The sequence below is a fragment of the Sus scrofa genome, chromosome X (assembly GCF_054392235.1).
Source record: "Sus scrofa isolate SSC_HxYL_T2T_F1_AM1 chromosome X, Sscrofa_HxYL_maternal_Yorkshire_Landrace_v2.0, whole genome shotgun sequence".
NCBI lineage: Eukaryota > Metazoa > Chordata > Mammalia > Artiodactyla > Suidae > Sus > Sus scrofa.
The window spans coordinates 106,880,591-106,900,450 of NC_139401.1; the positions used below are offsets into that span (position 1 = coordinate 106,880,591).

General features: G+C 40.6%; 1 protein-coding gene across 10 annotated transcripts in view; it reads right to left on the reverse strand.

Annotated features, from left to right (window-relative positions):
- Positions 1-19,860, reverse strand: part of KLHL13 (kelch like family member 13) — a 406,437-nt gene that overhangs the window by 72,889 nt on the left and 313,688 nt on the right. For 2 of the 10 annotated variants that reach the window (XM_085008249.1, XM_085008248.1), the window contains 2 exons: positions 7,535-7,623; positions 5,389-5,454 (listed from right to left, as the gene is read on the reverse strand). The exons of 3 other annotated variants lie outside the window; for them this stretch is intronic. In XM_085008249.1, the coding sequence (XP_084864375.1) occupies positions 5,389-5,454; positions 7,535-7,578 (110 nt within the window). In that variant the 5' untranslated portion in view covers positions 7,579-7,623. Of the gene's footprint in view, positions 1-5,388; positions 5,455-7,209; positions 7,628-19,860 lie in introns of all 10 variants that reach the window. 5 more of the 10 variants (XM_021080423.2, XM_021080422.2, XM_085008247.1 and 2 more) reach the window with 3 other exon arrangements.

Genomic DNA, 19,860 nt, shown 5'->3' on the forward strand with positions numbered 1-19,860 from the left:
TGGGGCTAAGAAGGGAGTTGCGGTAGGAGGAGCTGAGCTGACAACAAGAAAGATCCAGTTGGTGGAGACCCAATGAACCACAGATTCTGGCTACCCTTAATCTTACTATGGCTGAAAAAAGGATTAGCACTGAATGGAAAATCCAGAAGTTCTTGCCCTTCCTTCTTCCTTTTGCTGTCTGCAGTATCTACATCTTCTATGGCCTTTTCGGGGGTTGGGGAAGGGCTACCCTGGAGTTCTTGATTCATACCATTCCCAAATCCATATGCCCAAGTAAGTCTTCATATATCTTTGACATGCATAAACTAAATTAATTATTAAGTAATCCCATCCATTAAAAAAGGCCTTAGATCCCAAATCAGTGTCTGGGTGTGGTGGGAGGGGTAGTGGTGGAAATCAATGATTTTTACATGCTATTTATGTGCCTGATTTTTGCATTACCATTTTTAACTCCTCCAAAAAAAGCCATGTAGAGAGACAGTTTATCAAATAGAGATAATGTAGCCAGTGCTCAAATAAGCGGTGGGGCTGTTACCACACCCTGTGCTCCAGCCTTGCTACTTTGTCTGCCTGAGATGCTCTCCCCAAATTCCTGCTCCCCTTGCTTTGGAAAATCAGAATCCCTGAATCTTTGTATCGTCCTAATGGATCACTATCCCTGGCACAAGGGAAAACACTCAGTAAGTATTGGTTGAGTAAATTCAAAGAGAAGTTTTGTTTGTTTGTTTGTTTGTTTTGTGGGGGCAGGGTTGGCTGTTCCCACAGCATGTGGAAGTTCCCAGGCCAGGGATCAAACCCGCACCACAGCAGTGACCTGGGCCACTGCAGTGACATCAAGTCCTTAACCCGCTGTGCCGCAAGGGAACTCCAAAAGAGAAGTTTTTATAAGCAGAGAAATGATTAAATAGAATTGTGTACTGAAGCCAGGGTACATCCTGAAAGGTTTTTAAAATGTTGTTATTGATTACGTTATTACTGAAAGCAGAGTTCAAGTCAAAGGAATGTTCATCTGTTAATCTGATAATTTTAGGCTATAAAGTCCTTAAAATGAAAAAATTAAATACACACATTATCTTGTCAAAAGAAATGCTTGTGTTGAAGAAGATCACCCAGAACACATGCTTTCTTAAATAAAATAAAGGCATTGCTTATAGTTATGATGGGTTGTTCCAATGAAAGAGCTCTGCTCTCACCTCAAACAGCAATAATGTATCTGTTTAGTCATCTCTCAACAATGTCCTAAGTATCTCCTTAAATTCCATTTGGTAAATAAAATAGCCAAAATATTGTTAGTTTCTGATGTGTTTGTACATCAAACCTGCAAACTTAGAAAAATAAAAAGCCATTTAAAATGTACAGTATCACTGACAGAGAAGTTAAGAATAGAGCTCTACTGACTAAAAAAGTTATAGGCATATAAAGCTTTTCAAACAGTTTCACCATGCTGTTTTAATTTTGGTGACATCAAATATAGAAGCAAAACTACATGGAGTTCCCACTGTGGTGCACTGAGTTAAGAATCTGACTGCAGTAGCTTGGATCACTGCAGAGGCATGGGTTCGATCCCCGGCCCGGTGGAATGCATTAAAGGGTTATCGCAGCTGTGGCTTGGATTCAATCCCCGGCACAGGAAACTTCCATATGGCATGGGTGCAGCCATAAATATATACATGTAGTGTATAGAGAGAAGCAAAATTACAAAATTTGCATGAAGACTAAGAATAACCAATATTATAATCTTAATTATTGTAAATCCTGAACTATGTTGATAAGAGCAAATAATTTCTATCAATGTTTATAACTGTTGAAAACTTTTTTTTAATAATAAGCATTTCATATACCCAATCTCCAAAGGTATGCCAGTTAAAAGTCAACATTTGCTATATTATACTCTTTCAGAAATACATATATTTTAATAAAAATCTGAGTTGCTGAAAGATCTTTTTTTTTTTTTTGCTTTTTTAGGGCCTCACCCGTGGCATATGCAAGTTCCCAGGCTAGGGGTCTAATAGGAGTTACCAGCTGCTGGCGCCTACACCACAGTCACAGCAATGCCAGATCTGAGCCGTGTCTGTGACCTACACTACAGCTCACAGCAATGCCAGATCCTTAACCCACTGAGTGAGGCCGTGGATCGAACCTGCAACCTCATGGTTCCTAGTTGGATTCATTTCCGCTGCATCATGACGGGAACTCCTGAAAGATCTTTAGAATAATACAGTTCAGACATTTCTCTCAATATCCCAATTAAAATTAATGAAATGGTATCTTGAAAAAACATATTTATATTCTTTTATTCAAAGCGTTATTGTAACATTCACATGTGCACCATAAATGTGATCTAGATGATTACCTAGTTGTTCCACCTCTTCTTCTCCCTGAGTATTTGTAAGGCTTGGTTACAAATACTTAGACTAATCACCATAATATTTTGCTAACCAGAAGCAAACACGTCTGTGAAAAGCTAATCCTAATGACTCATAAAGATTATACAACAGTACTTAAATTTTCCATGAAAAAGGGCTCTTTACTTTCAATTTCTTTCATTTTGATTTTATCATTTCCCAGGCCTAATCATTAAAACTTTCAATTTCCTACATATGTGTCTCTATAAACTATTATTGTCTAAAAATAAAAAGGTTTAGCTATATAATAAATGAGAATATCATACATTCCCAAAAAGACTCAACTTGAAGGTTGAACCTTGCAACCCACTGCCACAACATGGAGCTCAAGAGTTTTCTTAAAGGTATAATTTAGAGTTCATGCTATCTGCCTACTATGGTGGCAACAAAGAGACTTAGCAACCAGTTCATTAACTCTATTTTCATGACTATTTTGAGAGGCTTCTCATTTTCTAATTTAGAATTCCTCTCTTGGGTCATCTGAAGTTCTAAAGGTTTTTTCCGTAAAAAAAAAAAAAATAACAGGTGGGGGGGTGTATAAAAACATTTATATTGAAAGATGCCAAATATATGGTAGCGAGTCTAAATTATAGAAGCTAGTGTACAATTTAAAACTGCTATGTCCAAAAATCATATTTAGCAAGTCAATGAAAATCCTGTGATGTAAGACATCATTAACTCACGTGATATAAAGTATTCGTGTGTTAGAACCTAATGATGGCATCATTTTAGAACTGCATCTAGCTTCATTACTCCGATGCTTGTCCAATGGGAGAAAATCCGTTCTTTTCCTTTCTCTCATGTTCTGTTACTAACTAGAGTAAATGTGATTCTGATATGTGGGAATGAAAAACAGAACTCATCTTCTAGGTAGACCCTAGGTTTTAGGTATATGCAATTTAAATTTCGGTTTCCTGACTGCCTTTCTAAGTCGGTCTACTTCAACTAGTAGTTCAAAGCCACTTTGTGTCTTCAAAATCAAATATGTTTTAAATACTCAAGTTATTTCTCAAGGAATCCTAAAGCTACATAACACTTGAGTAAAATACAGCTTCCCTTTAGCTAGCATATATTTATTCATTCATTCCTTATTCAGCTTGATCTAAGTTGGAGACACTGTTGAGCATTTTTATGAGTCTTCGACTAGAGGGTCTGGCCATTTTGTTTAAATTCACATGATTCTGTTCAGCCAGTAAACACAAATATTTACATTTAGGGATTTCCAGAATCACCAGCTTTTGAGATTCAGATTTGTAAAGAACAGAACTACATAATGTGTTTTCCGAAAAGGGTGAAGAGGCAGCAACATCGAGCTTAAAGGAGCTTAAACCGATACTCTAAACAGAGAACAAGCATCAGCAAATTGATTAGGGCCATGTTTTTGCATTTGTCAACTATAATGCATTTGTTTATACCAAGGCCTCTTTAGCATATTAGCCATTCCTGACAGGCTAAGATAGACTCCTTGAACTTCGCAAATACCAAAATCAATCAACTCACTATGCCAAACCCAAAACCTGTAAAGAAGAGGTGCGTGCTGAATCTGCTCCATCATCAGTGGGTACTAAGCAGTTAGGACTGTGCTAGAATGTTACAAGTATATAAAAGAAAACATATTCCCTGTCCACAAATCCCTAAGCTCTAATCAGGCCGACTGCATATTCACATTTGAAACCTGAGTAAGCATCAATATACTGCTATCCTTAAACCTTAACTATCCAGAATTCCAGACAGCCTGGTGTTCTGGCCAGTTTTTAAAAATTAAATGTAAAAAAAAATGGAATAGATTAACTCTTTAAAAACATCAAAAGTCACTTGTTTTTCACCTTTTGGTGGCAATCTTTCTGCCCTTTACCTTCTTCAAGCCTAAAATGGAACAAGCCTATTGAAAATACCTCATAGGCACCAAACAAAATGCACAACAGCTACTATGACATGCTTCCAAGGGAGATAGAGCAAGATTCGCAAGCAACAGCTGTCATTCCTCACCTCTGCCTAACTCCCGCCCCCATTGGCTTTGACATGGAACTTGGAAGCTACCAAGAGCAAAAGGGGCTCTTTTTTTTACCTTCCAATACATCTACCAAGAGTCCTATACCTTGCAGAGAGGGGCTCCCAAACTTTAGGATGCAAAAGAATCATCTGGGCTGAAGACTGAAAATGCACGAACCTGGAAGTGAGAACCAGTACTCTGCATTTGAAACAAGTAGCCTAGCTGATGTTCATGCCTCGTCTACTAAACTTGGAGAAACTCTGCCTTAAAGTCCAGGTTGCTGACCCCGACTCAAGATGACCCCAGTCGGAGCAAGATTCTGTTTTCTCTCTTGGTCCCCCTGGCCTTCCTCAGCCTTGGCTGCTCACCACTAGTTGTCAGTCTGCACTGTCCATGGCCATTATCTTGCCCTCCCACACTCCAGATCCTTCCAGGTCCGGGAGGGTCTGAAAGCCAGGTCTCTGGCTGGCTGACAGATACAGAGGCAGATGGACAGACACATGCCAGGTGGGAAATGGTGAGGTACAGCAATTAGGAAACAAAGGTAGTATAAATTATACTGATTGGGCAATACAGAGTAGAAGTTAAAAACGTGTTTCAAACTTTTTGGATAAGGATGGCGCTGGCCACCTGTGGTCGTCTGATTGTAGCTCTGCCCCTAACTAGCTTTGTCACTTCTAGAGTTATCTTCCTCATCTGTAAAGTAGGGAAGATGCCAACATTCCTTGCCAGATTCACGGCAATGTTAGGCAAACCAACTGAACTTGCGTTTGTGAAAGCACACTGGAGACTATAAAGCACAATACAATGAGGTGTGGTATTTTTTAAAAGAAATAATTTATTTCTTTGCCTTAATAAACACAGTACCCTAGACATTACTGAAAGTTTCCTTGATGACTGAATGTCTTCTAGTTACCTCAGGGTCTTTTTTATGAAAGTAAATTCTCATTGACAAAAAGGCAGAAGAAAACGCAAGACCCTTGAACATACCCTGAAGTTGATTTTTTGAACATATCCTTGAAATCGGCTTGTTTTAAAGATAATTGCCTCCGTCTCCTGAAGGTGGAGTGCAAAAAAAAAAAAAAAAAAAATCTGGTTAATTGTGACTTTATTGTATGTAATTCAAATTTTTCAAAGCATACTCTAAAATTTTTTAGCTGTAAATGAATAAACCATATTTATAAATAATGGACAGTTGGGACCACAAAGAACAATTTAAAATATGTAAATTAACTTTAAAAAAAAAAACCCTTAACTAACAAGCCATAAGATTCTATTTGTTTTTAGAAGCTCTCTTAATGTTTCAGAAAGTCTGGAATAAAGATTGACATTAAATACAACATTTCTTGGCAGCTGATCTAAAAGACTAAACTAGACAAATTTGGACATAAGAAAACACTTTTCCAGTAAATATATACTCAGCCTCGGAATGCTTTGTCATTTTCTAGCTTTTTAAGCCTAAAGTTCAATTCTTTGCTGATATACTGTTTTGCCATTAAAAACCTGAAAGCAAATGACACACATTATAAGCTTTCAGAGAACAGATGGCTAATGTTCTCCTAGGTTCGTTTACGACAAATTTTCTTATTTTCATACTGCTTGTAATTAATAAAAACATATAAATAGATGTATTGCCTCCTAACCAGAAGATTTTATTTTTGTGAAGTTCTGTTATATGTCTAACTCCTTCGGGCTAATGCAAAAGGCAAGGATGAACAGATACACTTCTGGTACTGCCTCAGGAACGCAGTTTTAAAAACAGAGACTACTACAGAAGCACTGCAGTATACGCTGTCAACGGTCAACTCTCTTAAAAAATTAAAGTATGCTGGCAGGTGTTTGAGAAGCTCTAACACAAAATTCAATTTATTTACATTTATTTCATTCATGTTGTTATTAGCTTATAGAAAGTAAACATTACTAAGCAGTGCCTGTATCTAACTTCTTCTTCAAAATGAACAGTTTTGGTATTTTTTTTCTGGATCATCTCAGTAAAATATATTTACTGGAAAAGTGTTTCCTTATGTCCAAGCACTATTGCATTATTACAGTCACAACTAAATCAAAGTCATAGTCCAATAGTAGCTGTAAAAAGACCTTGGCAGAAGCCTTATCCAGAATGTTATCCTGCATGTACCGGCTTCTTACGCAAAAGGTAGGTAGCAAGTATTTTATTTCTCTTTAAAATGATAAAGTCAAAACAGCATCTCCTTAATGGTAATACTATTTCAAAGTCTAGTTTTACCATATACAGAAAAATTAGTTTTGAATCATAAAAAGCCACAACGGGTTAAATTCATAGTTGTCATGATTTAGCAATCAGCCTCACCAAGCAAATAACAATTATATTATTTTTTTTGCTTAAAAATCCATTAAAGTATCATTAAATACAGCTTATTTTATATTCCTATTAATATTATTCCTTTCCTTTGTGTATTTAAGAAGAATCTGGTGTGCCACCTTCTGGTAACTGAGTGGAATTATGTAGCTCTACACAAGTCACTATTCTTTATTTTAACTTTTAAAAAAATATATGTATTCCTTAACCTGTATTACATTTAAGCTATATAAATCAATCTATACCACAATCTGCAATAAAGTAAAATTTCCCTAGTGATTTTTTTTTTCAAAAATCAAGCTTTATACATGCTTCCTATGATTTTTCCATGGTTACCAATATGTCTCCTGAATTCTACAATACATATAAAATTGATTTTTGTACACCGCTTCACAGCCACATATGAAAACAACAGGCTTGCTATTTTAATGAATAAGTAACAGTAGTAAATAAAGAAAAAGAAGGTCTCTTACCAATAAGCCCATTTTTCTCTTAAGGTTTGAACTCTCATCATTTGTCATGTTCTTGTGGATCCCTCTCTCATCAAATTCTCTGGAGTTTTAAAGTTGAGAGCTGTGATGCACAGCTAAGCTCTGCTACACAGTAGCGCACCCCAGTGCATCTGCCTGGTATAACACTTTGCAATTGTAGCTCCCAAAAGCAGAAACAAGCTTGATATATTCAAAACCTATGCACTGCACACCTTCCCTTGATAGGAAATTGTAGTCAGCGTGATTGAACTATTTCTATTTCCTATCTTAACTCCTGATCAGATATAAAGATCAAAAGCGCACAAACCTCAGGCTTAGTAACAGTAAACCGAACGGGAACAATGTATTCATCTTCAGAGCTGAGGTGGGGTGAGACAAATAGGAACACCAGGAGATCTGACTGAGGGAAACAAAACACGTTTATCTTATTTTTTCAAGGGTCACTGTCCTGAGATTTGTCATATTACCTTAAATCCTTATTATCTTTAACTCTTTCCTCTCCCAGCCCCTAGTAGCCGGTCATTTATTTATCCTTTCCTCTTTATCAATTTTCGAGGGATATGCCCCCTGTTGTTTCTTTGTGTGTTCAGCAAATGAACTACTTTGACAAATGCATAGAACTGGTCTCTCTGCAGCTCTCATCTTTAATCTAGCAATCATGTTGCTTCTAGAGGACTCCCTTAAAATAAACTATATGTGATGCAAATTAAATGTTCGGCAAATATGTTATTCAACAAATATGTGTCAAGAACTGGCTACATGTCAGGCAGGTACCCTGTGAGATGATATGGATGCTATGGATGTAAAGGTGAAGAAGACACAGTCCTGTGCTCTCAGGAAGCTTCTAGTTGAGTGAGGGAAGCAAACAGGTACTCCGACAGCAAAAGATACAGTGTAGAAGCATTTGCAGCGCAAGCCCAGGATTGCACAGCAGCAGAGGAACAAGGAAATTAGTGCCGTAACCCAGGCTGAAGAGTGAGGCATTTACTAGGTGGTGCCTAGAAAAAATAGTCTATGCAGACACACAGAGGTGGAAGGGCTACCTCATGCTGGGAGAATCAGGAAAATCTTCAATAGAAATGGAAGGACTGACTGTTAAGGGTACGCGGGGTTGAGGGGAGTGGATTTTAAGATATACAGAAACTGGAGTTCCTGTTGTGGCACAGCGGAAACGAATCCGACTAGGAACGATGAGGTTGTGGGTTTGATCTTTGGCCTCGCTCAGTGGGTTAAGGATCCGGCACGGCCATGAGCTGTGGTGTAGGTTGCAGACGTGGCTCTGGTGTAGGCCGGCAGCAACAGCTCCGATTGGACCCCCTAGCCTGAGAACCTCCATATGCCGCGGGGGAGGCCCTAAAAAGACAAAAAAAAAAAAAAAAAAAGATATACAGAAACCACATCCCAGAAGACCTTACATGCCTGCAAAGACGTTTGGATTTTAGCCTATGAACTAGGAGAAGCCATCTTTTGAATGAGTGAATCACTCAAGGAATTAATCAAACCACTACACCCAGCACTCAGAACTCAAGACAAGTCTGCCAATCTGTTCTTCCCATTCACTGTCTTGTATCTCCTAACACCAACTGCCCATCTAGATACCTCACAAGCTTGCTTTATTCTTTCTCTCCTTTGCTCCACAGGTCCTCCTGCATGAAATCCCTTCCCTTCTTCACTTTTTTTTTCTTTTTAAGGACACACCTATGGTATATGAAAGTTCCTGGGCTAGGGGTTGAATCGGAGCTGCAGCTGCAGGCCTACACCATAGCCAAAGCCACAGTCACACCGGATCTGAGCCACATCAGATCTGAGCCACATATGTGACCTAATGCAGCAGCTTGTGGCAATGCCAATCCTTAACCCACTGAGCAAGGCCAGGGATCAAACCCACATCCTCACGGATACTAGTCAGATTCTTAACCCACTGAGCCACAATGGGAACACCCCCCTCATTTTTATTTCTTTCTTTAGTTTTCTTTTTAGGGCCTCACCTGTGGCATATGGAAGTTCCCAGGCTAGGGGTCAGAGTTACCAGCTGCCAGCCTACACCACAGCCACAGCAATGCCAGATCCAAGCTGCGTCTTCAACCTACTCAACAGCTCACAGCAACACTGGATCCTTAACCCACTGAGTGGGGCCAGGGATCGGACATGCATCCTCATGGATACTAGTCGGGTTCTTAACCCACTGAGCCACAACGGGAACTAACTATCCCTCCCTCACTCCATTTTTTAAACTCAGCTCATCCTTCTAGACCTGAATCAAATTGCATTTTTTTCTGTGATGTGTTCGCTGGTAATCTGAGACTATGGTTTATCAATGTTCTTCCATCACACAGACCATGCATTCTTCCTAATGTCTGGCACACAATGCTTAAGAAACATTTTGACCTTTTACCTATAAGGGATGCAAAATGGCAAGGCGATGACACTAAGGCCAAAGCCAGAGTATGAGGGTAAGTGGCCTAAGAAAGCAAACTGCCCTGGACTTCACAGTATACACCAACCTTGGTAACTTTCTTCACCAATCTCTCAAGCCTAAAAAGAAAATATGGATTTAAGAGAAGCAGACCTGTATTGGACAGCAGCTCTGTATAACCATGCAGCACTGTTGGCTGTATATATCACAGCTCTGGTTCAAAACGTGCATGGAACTGATCAGAAATGGATATCAACAGAACAGCTGAAGGATGGAGCTGTGATCTTTGGAAAAAAGAGCTGGGGGCGGGGGAGACTGCGAGACTGATTGTGTTTTACTACTTGAACTAAAACAGGAAAATCCACCTGAAGGTCCATACCATAAGCACATAGAATTCATGGAGACCACAGAAACAGATGGGAGAGTGAAGACAGGGGATTGGATCCAGAAGGTTTTGAACCTCATGGAGTGGTAAGGGAAAAAATCCAAGTGTAAGAAGGGGGTGTGTTTAAAAAGGGATGAGTGTGAGCTGGGAGATTCATCTAGGACAAGAAGCTTTACCAGAGCAACGTGTCCTGGGGTGTAAATATTTAGTGTCCTCTCCCTGTGGAACCACACCCCATTATGTTCGGTGTCAAATACCCAGACAAGTGTTCGCCGAAGTTGGCATTTAGCATTCAGCTTTGTCTCGTCCTTTTTATGTATACATAATCTCTCAGATTTATGCAAGGATGCAAAAACCATGGTGCTTTCTTTTATGTAGACAATAAAAAATCTTTTCATCTTCTTCAACCACTTTATGTGAAAGTGGGTTAAGCGGATTCTGCCAATAATTTCAAAAAGCAGTTAATACTTGAAAATATTGTCTCAATGACTTTAAAATGCCCCAGATAAAAGCTGTCTACACCTTCTTTCTGGTTTATTGAGTGCAAAAACTGACCACTTTCCTTTCCACTAACTTGTAAGGAAAAAATTCAAACACAGGGGGAAAAAAATGAAGAATGTGATTTTGGATACGTGCCACGCTTTCCTCAAGAAATCTTCAAAAAAGGGCAGTACTTAGGGGACATAAAAAATGATTTAATCCATTGGCTCTTTGGAAGAATGTTTTAAAACTATGTATCAGTGGTACCATAGATTTTAAAACAAAGCGAAAATAAGCCAGACCATTTCATCATTTAGTTTTGTGGAAAATAAAACAATTGTTAGAGTGTTTCCCTCAGGCCTGGCAGGAAAAAAGCAATAATCATTTCATATTATATTTTGAACTAGAATGGGCATTTTATCCAAATTCACATGAACTAGTTCATCTAGAAGTTGCAAAAGGATGAAAGAGGGTAATAACTACCTCTGAATAGTTCAAAGTGGGTCTCATATTATTTTTGATGACAGGGTTTGCATTAATCAAGTATAAACACTTCACTGACGGCCCATTTAAAATACCATCATCACGTTATCTCATGTAGAGCAGTGCTCCTCTTCTTTCTTCTGGCATGTGTAAGGTGGCTCAGAGTGGATGAGTTGTGTGGTTTATAGAGTTTTCTGTCCTGTGGAAATATTCTTGGATGACAGATTTTGATAAACACTGATCTAAAGAAGGGTTGGTCAGGGTATTTATATTGGGAGCAATTGCTCACATTTCTATAGCCCAAAAGCGAATTCTTCAGGTGAATTATCAGATTCCAGGAGTATTAACACTCAATCTAATGGGAAAGGTGGGGGTCATAGGGAAGAAAATGAATGGAAGTATCTTTTCCTGTTATTAATAACTCTGCCTGTACTGTCACTGGATTAGGAAAAACGGCAAAGGAAATAGAAGGCCACAGTTTTATGACCTCCCATTCCTAATTGAATGAGTCATAACCAACTTACATATTCCTAAAATGTAACAAAACCTAGGTCATGCCACTATATGGTAACACAAAGGATTGAGGCTAAATCATGAGTAATTCAAGCTACCTAATAGATGTCCATTATTCAAGGATGACTATGAAATATAACAACTCATATCTTACCAACCTAAGTCTTAAATCCATTACTACTTAATATTATAGTGAGAATTGGAAAGAAGCTAAATTACACATGGTAGACCTTTGGGAAGAAAGTTTATCATGTCAAGTTTAGAAACATAGACGTAAGCTAAATGACATTCCACAGTCAGAAGGGCAGACACATGGAGTTCATAAGGAAGTAAGAATACTTCAATTTGTCAATGCCTTTTTAACTGAATTTTCCTATCCTGATACTCCACAAAGTATCTCACTTGTTTTAAACATTAAGTGAAAGCCTCCCCCAGAAGAATTCCAAGTAAAAAAAAAGTTTATTATACCTCTTAATTTGTAAGAGTCTCATTTTCATTTTCACCTTGAGCCTGAGGTAGGCAATGTAGATGTTAAGCTCCCCATGTTATGAGTGAAGCTACAGTTATTAAATGACTTGGCTCAAGTGACACAGCAGCTAAGAGAACTGGAAAACAAGCAGTTAGGTCCCCTGATACCTAATTTAGAGTTCATTAGTCACCTCTGTATTGTATTATTTGTTTTAGGGGGGAATAAAGGGTCTTCTCACAGTGATCATGGGGAAGTAAATGGCCAGAGAAAGGAAAGAATAGGCCATAGGCCATGAAGATATGGGATGCTGATGATTAAAGCTGCAGAATGATCAACATGCACCTATGCCAGAAATCCCTGCCCAATGCCAATTTCCAGAGCTCCGTTCTTTGCCTCAATTAGTAATTTCTTGGGATAGACCTCAAGTGCACCATACATACTCTCTCATGCCTCAGTGGTTATGCATGTGATATTCTCTCCACTTGGAATTCCCTGCCCTCCCTATCTACCAAATCCAAGTTCTACTCATGCTTAAGTGTCCCAGCATAGCTCCTTCCATGAAACCTTTTCTGGCATCCTTAGTAGACTCTGGTACTAGTTTTTCTAAACTCCTAAGGCACTTGGAATATTGTAGCTCCTCTACCTTGGACTGTCATTGTTTCTTTAGACTATACACTAGGAGTTCCGGTCATGGCTCAGCGGAAGCGAATCTTACTAGCATCCATGAGGATGCAGGTTCCATTCCTGGCCTCACTCAGTGGATTAAGGATCTGGTGTTGCTATGAGCTGTGGTGGTATAGGTCTCAGACACGGCTTGGATCTGGCATTGCTGTGGCTGTGATGTAGGCTGGCTGCTACTGCTCCGATTCGACCCCTAGCCTGGGAACCTCCATATGACACATGTGCGGCCCTAAAAAGCCAAATAAATAAAATAAAATGACACAAACTATACACTAGACCAAAAACAACTGAGACTTGCGGCTGAATCCTTCTTCTGTTTTTGTTATACCTAACTCAATGCTTGTCACAGAGTAACCCAATTAGGGGAGGAAGTTTTGGTGAAATCAAGTCAGCAGAGGTTAAGTTCGTCTCTCCTCCAAGACTAAGCACAGTTTTGCAGATGATAATTAAGCAAGAAATCATTCAAGGGCCTTATTCTTCTAAAGCAGTTGGAGCCTCCCGCAAATGTGTCGCTTTTGTATGAGGGTCATTTTGAGCTACAGGCAATTAAGACTCTGCAGGTTCAAGAGAAACTTTTGTCCCTCCTTTAACTATCTGGAAGGATTTAAAGTGGGGTGTTTTCTTTTTTCCCAGAATAAGTTATTATCAGAGATAAATTTTATCTGGGTAGCCCATTTGTATGTCAGGGCCAACAGCTAATTGCCCATCATGTGCTCTTATTGCCCTGTGAATGACCCTTGACCTTGGAAGCCCCAGGCCCCCATCCCATTCTCTAGCTCATTTTACCTTTCTGTCTTTGAACGTCTCGTGTATGTAGGGTTCTCGTACATACAAAATTACATTTGATTTTCTCTTGTTAGTCACTCACATGTCAATTTATTTATGCCTTTTTTGTCTTTTTTTTTAAGGGCCACACCCACAGCATATGGAGGTTCCCAGACTAGAGATCAAATTGGAGCTGTAGCCGCCGGTCTATGCCACAGCCATAGCAACCCAGGATCCTTAACCCACTGAGTGAGGCCAGGGATCGAATCCACATCCTCATGGCTACTAGTGGGGTTCGTTACCACTGCCAGGACACTTCCCTACACGTAGTCAGTTTAATTCTTAGACTATCTAGAAGAACCTAGAAGGGCAGAGGAAAGTGTCTTTTCCCTCCCCTCCCCTTCCTAAACTAAGATGTGAATGGTAAGAAATAAATAAACAAAAAAACAAAAGAAATAAATAAACGATAACAATTGCAAACAATATACCTAAATGATGCCTTTAGATGTTGGTGTGATAGACACTGCGTGTGGCTACCAGGGTGCTTAGAATAGTAGGTATATGACAACTTTATGAAGGATGTGCAGACAAAAAATATTGCCTGCCATTTCAGTAAACCAAGAATGTCTCCTTCCATTCCAGTAAACAACAAATACTGCCCTCCATCGAGCCATCAGCCACTGTGGGACCAGATAACACAGCCTGAGGGGAATTCAGGATGGAGAAAAAACAGGATACTGGTCCGAGATAGTGACCATGCCTATCTAAGGAATAATTTCTTTTCTTTCTTTCTTTCTTTTTTTTGTCTTTTGTCTTTTTTAGGGCTGCACCTATGGCATATGGAGGTTCCCAGGCTAGGGGGGGGTCTAATCGGAGGTGCAGCTGCTGGCCTACACCAGAGCCACAGCAACGCAGGATCTGAGCCCCATCTGCGACCTACACCACAGCTCAGGGCAACGCCAGATCCTTAACCCACTGAGCGAGGCCAGGGACCCAACCCGAAACCTCATCGTTCCTAGTCGGATTCGTTTCTGCTGTGCCACAACGGAAACTCCTTTTTTTTTTTCCCTAAGGAATGATTTTGATGAGGCCAGACTCTTGCATCTTCCTACACAGAGAAAAGCACTAAAATAATTAACTTTGGATGTCGCTTTTTGTTATATTAGTAGTAATCTTTTTATGTTCAACTACATTTTTTTTTTCCTTCAGGAAAAACTCCTATATGGATCCTGGCTCCTCCTCTACCTCTTGAGAGCAGTTCCTCAGAGCCTCTGAGAGGCTGTCTCCCAGGCTTCAGTCCTTAGTAAGGCCCCTAAATAAAACATAACTCACAACTTTTAGGTTGTGTGTTTTCCTTCAGTTGACAGATGGGTGGAGGGGTGAATGGCTCAGTAAGAGACTGCTGAACTGAGCTCAGCAAAGGAAACCGCTACTGTGAGGAAGGGAAATGCCCATCATCATTTGTCTAAGTCAAGATAGTATTGGTCAAGCTAGCAACCGAGGAAATGCATGTCATTGATTTGTCACCATCTAGACCAGTGAACACTGAAAAATGAAACAGTGTCTCCTAAAGCCAGTCATTTCTACAGACTGCTAATTGAACAGGATAAAGGCATTTTCTTTGGACTTGTACTGATACATCCTATTAAATTATGGTAACCAGGGAGGATGAAAGAGTAAATCACAAAATCCAATTCTGACAATAACTGCTCCACTAGATTGAACAATGACCAAAAAAACAAAACTGAATTCAACCAAGCATGCCACTGCACATCATCAATACCTAGTAACACAGAAGGTACGCTGAGCAGTCAAGAGTAAAATACACAGATGGAGGGCTCCATGCTACCCAGCCCCCGGAACTTTCCAAACAGAAAAATATACATATTTGATTAAAGACCTATGTTCCCATAGGAGAATTATAATTTATTTAGGCTTAAGGAAATGCTTCAAATCCCTTTCTCGCCCCATTTCCTGGCCTCCCCCTTTGTGCCACTGGCAGAGTAGAAATGGCAAGGATATTAACATAATGAACAAAGCAGTTCCCCATAGGGAAGAGCCTATTCACAACAAGGTTTAACACATGCAGAGTTAAGGATGGAGAGGGGGCGGTGGCTTCTGCAGCTGTGAGGGCTCACTGATGCAGATCATTAACCGCTATCTCTGCTGCGTTCTGGGGTATGGCTAGAGTGGCTGGAGGTTTTTATTTAAATGAAAATAATGTGATCTTATAAAAGGGAGCTGTGTTTTGCTAACACTGGACTTGAATTTTGCCACTGGGACACAGAAATGTAGTGTATAAGTCCCTGCAGGCTGGTTGGAAATACAAGGGTCATAAAAGCCTCTAGGATCCCGAATCCTAAAGGAAAGATTGGCTTGGAAGCCACGGAGATCAGTGGGACAGCCAAGGGGACAGACACTAACAGTTAGGAACAAGTCCCAGAACCACGAAAAATCAGTAGCAAAAAATAGGATTCCGTATTAACCAATGGCGCCACCACCAAGAGTGAACTTGACTCGCCATCTTTCCTCATCCAAAATTTAGAATTAATTATGCCTTCCTTGTTGCTTTCATTATCTCGACCTTCCATGACTCCTTATTTCTGTGGATGTAAGACTTCATTTTCAAGGTCCTCTCAAGCCCAGCCCCACCTTACTCACTCTATCCCATTTCCCATCGTAAGTCATCCCAGATTTGCACACAACTGGGAAACACCAAACCCCTTGTACCCAGAACTGTCATTACACTTTTTTTTATTGCAATGTATAGTTTCTATGGATTCAAGAGAATCCACAGAGAAATGTTACACTGAAACACATTGGGGGAGGGAGGTAGAATGGAAGGGGAAATGAGCAGAGGTTTTCCTTGTTCCCAGATATCTTCTCCTACAGTACCAGCTCTCCCTCCAATAAACTGTCTCTCCTATCCTTGTGCCCACCTTCTCTCTCTCTCTCTCTCTCTCCCCTCCCTTCCCCTCCCCCCCCCCTCTTTTATTGTTTGCTCTGTACTACTGCCAGAAATTCCTGCCATTACAGGTTCATTTTGCTAAAAAGAAGTCTAGAAATTGTACCAAGGACAACTGCCAGGGCAAAGTGGTTATCAGTTTTTCACACCTTGGTGTGAATGAGTTCAGTCCTGTTCAAATTCCATAGAGCTCTGCCCTCAGGGAATGGGGAAGGCTGGTGGGTGAGAGGGAGCCTCTTGGCATCCTGGTAGCCTTGGGTGAGGTGCTATTGAAGGAAGTTAGTAGAGGGCCTTGCCAGAGAGAGAATCTTGACTAGAGATAGAGAAACTGAGATTAGATTCAGGTGCAGAAAGGGTCACGGGAGAACAACCAAGCTTAACTTTCAGTACCACTGTGTCTTCAAGCCCAGAAGCCACCGTGCCTTTCCTGACCCCCTGTTCCCAGGCCCTGGAGCCCAAGCTAGTACTGCCCAAGGGATAGATCAGCTACTTCAGTAGGTTGATATAATATTTGGGCCAGAAACCTCACCCTCATGTATATGATGTATCAAATGAAGCTTTTTTTTCCCCTTCTTTACGGCCACTCCTGCTTTTTTTTTTCCCCCCTTTACGGCCGCTCCTGTCCTATATGGAAGTTCCCAGGCCAGGGATGGAATCCAAGCCTCAGCTGCGACCTACACCCCATGGCACCATCAGGTCTTTAACCCACTGCACCCGGCTGGGGATCAAATGCACGCCGCCACACCTCCACAGCGACCTGAGCCGCTGCGGTAAGATTTTTTTTTTTTTTTTTACAGCCATACCTGCAGCGTTTTTTTACATTCCCCCAGCAAGGTTATGAGGGTTTTATCTTCTCCACATCTTCACCAAAAATTGTTATTTTCTGTCTTTTTTTTTCTTTTTTCTTTTTATGGTTGCACCTGAGGCATATGGAGGTTCCCAAGCTAGGGGTTGAATCAGAGCTGCAGCTGCTGGCCTGTACCACAGCCACAGCAACGCGGGATCCGAGCCTCCTCTGTGACTTACATCTTAGCTCTTGGCAATGCCGATCCTTAACCCACTAAACGAGGCCAGGGATCGAACCCACATCATCACAGAGACAAACGTCAGGTACTTAACTTGCTGAGCCACAACGGGAACTCCCTGCACTTGGATTCTTAACCCACAGCACAACTGCAGAAACTCGTGTAATTAAATCTTTAGAAGTCATGCCATTGAGCAGGTTGGGAACTACTTGTACTTTTCAACCTCCCCCCTCCCTCTATACACAGACCGAGGGCAGGTGGGCTCTTTATTTTGGAGATGCTGTTTTTTTTTTTTTTTTTAACCATCCATTCAATTCATAAAACATTCCCTTTGCCTAGATTGTGGTCACCCCTCTGTTCTTAAGTTGCAAATCAGACTACCTTTTTGAAGCCTAAGTGGATTCTCCAACACTCACCCAAGGCCTTCTTTTCTAAATTCTGGCTGCATTCACCTCTAAAAAAAGACTGTAAGTTAACTTTCTACAGGCAGAGGCCATTAATTCATCCCCCAAACGATGAATAAGCATCTATTTTTTATTGTGTTTAGGCCAGAAGTTCAAACGTGAGTAAGTGCAGTTTCCCAGAACCCTAAAAGTAGTCACAGCCTAGGGAATATCAAGTACAGTCACAATACATGGGAGGTCGTGGCACAGTGGAAATGAATCCGACTAGGATCCATGAAGATGCATGTTTGATCCCTGGCCTCGCTCAGTGGGTTAAGGATCCGGCATTGCCATGAACTGTGGTGTGGGTCACAGACACGGCTCAGCTCTGGCGTTGCTGTGGCTGTGGTGTAGGCTGGCAGCTGCAGCTCCGATTCAACCCCTAGCCTGGGAACCTCCATGTGCCTTGGGTGCGGCCCTAAAAAGGCAAAAAACAAACAAAAACAATACAATGGGAGGTGCACTACGGGGGGGGGGGGGCATGAAAGCATACGGAGAGCCCTAGCTGGCTGGGAATCCAGCAAGTTTTCCAGAGGGGATGCCAGAGCTAAGTTTTTTTTTTTTTTTTGCTTTTCAGGGCCTAGTCAGACTCGTTTCCGCTGCACCACAACCAAAACTCCAAGAGAGGGCTTAAATAGTGGACTTTAGAGCTAGACTGTCTGGAGTCAAATTCCAGTTCCAATGTTTCTTCATCGTGTAACTCCTGTCACTTGAGTTTTCTATTCCTTACTTTTCTCTTCTGTAAAGTGAGAATATTAATAGTGTGTATATTATGGAGTTCCTGTCGTGGCTCAGTGGTTAACAAACCCAACTAGGAACCATGAGGTTGTGGGTTCGATCCCTGGCCTTGCTCAGTGGGTTAAGGATCTGGCGTTGCCTTGAGCTGTGGTGTAGGTCGCAGACGCAGCTTGGATCTGGTGTGGCTGTGCCTGGCAGCTGTAGCTCCAACTGGACCCCTAGCTTGGAAACCTCCATATGTTGCGGGTGTGGCCCTAAAAAGCAAAAAAAAAAACCAAAAAACCTCTCTCTCTGCATGCTCTCTTTACATGTGAGCTTGCTGGGGAGAGGGGAGCCCAGGACTGAGAAAAAATTTTGGGGTCAAAAAGGGCCACAGCATATGGGACTTGAAAACACTGTCTGTTGCATGTATTATTTTATTTATTTTTGCATCTTGTTCCTAATGTCAGAAGCAAACTTCTTCATTCATTTTCTCCCTATATAGTCGAGCATTTTCTTCACTGGTACTGGTAATCCAACAGGTACTTAGTCTTGACCTCAGCTTTTGTACTCAGCACATTCAGCCTCCTCTTAAAATTATTTAGAGATGTGGCTAATCTCCCCTATTAGGCTGAAAGTATCCAAGGCAAAACCCACTATCTTATTTACCTGTGATGAACAGCATCCAGAACCTAATAGGTACCGATAAAAATTAATTGGCTTGAACATGATAATGATTTTTTTTGGCTGCACTTGCAGTATATGGACATTCCAGGGCCAGGGATTGAAGCCTAGCCACCACAGTGACAACCCTGGATCCTTAACCCACTGTGTCACCAAGGGAACTCCAATAATGATACTCAGAGTTTCCTATTCTTCAGTCATCTGTAAATGGTCTTCATTTGTCATCTCACTACTACCTTTATTATTTGTTTTTTTTCTTTAAATCAACTGTTTAAAAATTTACATTTATCTTAAGAGGAAAACTTCATACTTGTTACTGCAAATGGAAAATTGGTATAACTTGCCACAATGAGAAGGCATCTAGTAAAAATTCCTAAAACAACAAAAAATGCTTGCTTGTACACAAATTAACACCATCCTATTCCCCACATAGTTCCACATATTCCACACTATGGGGCAAGGTGAGGTGTGGTTGTTTTTTTTTTCTATCAACGTGAAATTCACATACTATAAAATTAACAATTTCAAATTGAACAACTCAGTGGCAATTAGTGTATTCCGAATGTTGGGCAACCATGACTTCTATCTTGTCCCAAAATAGTCAAAT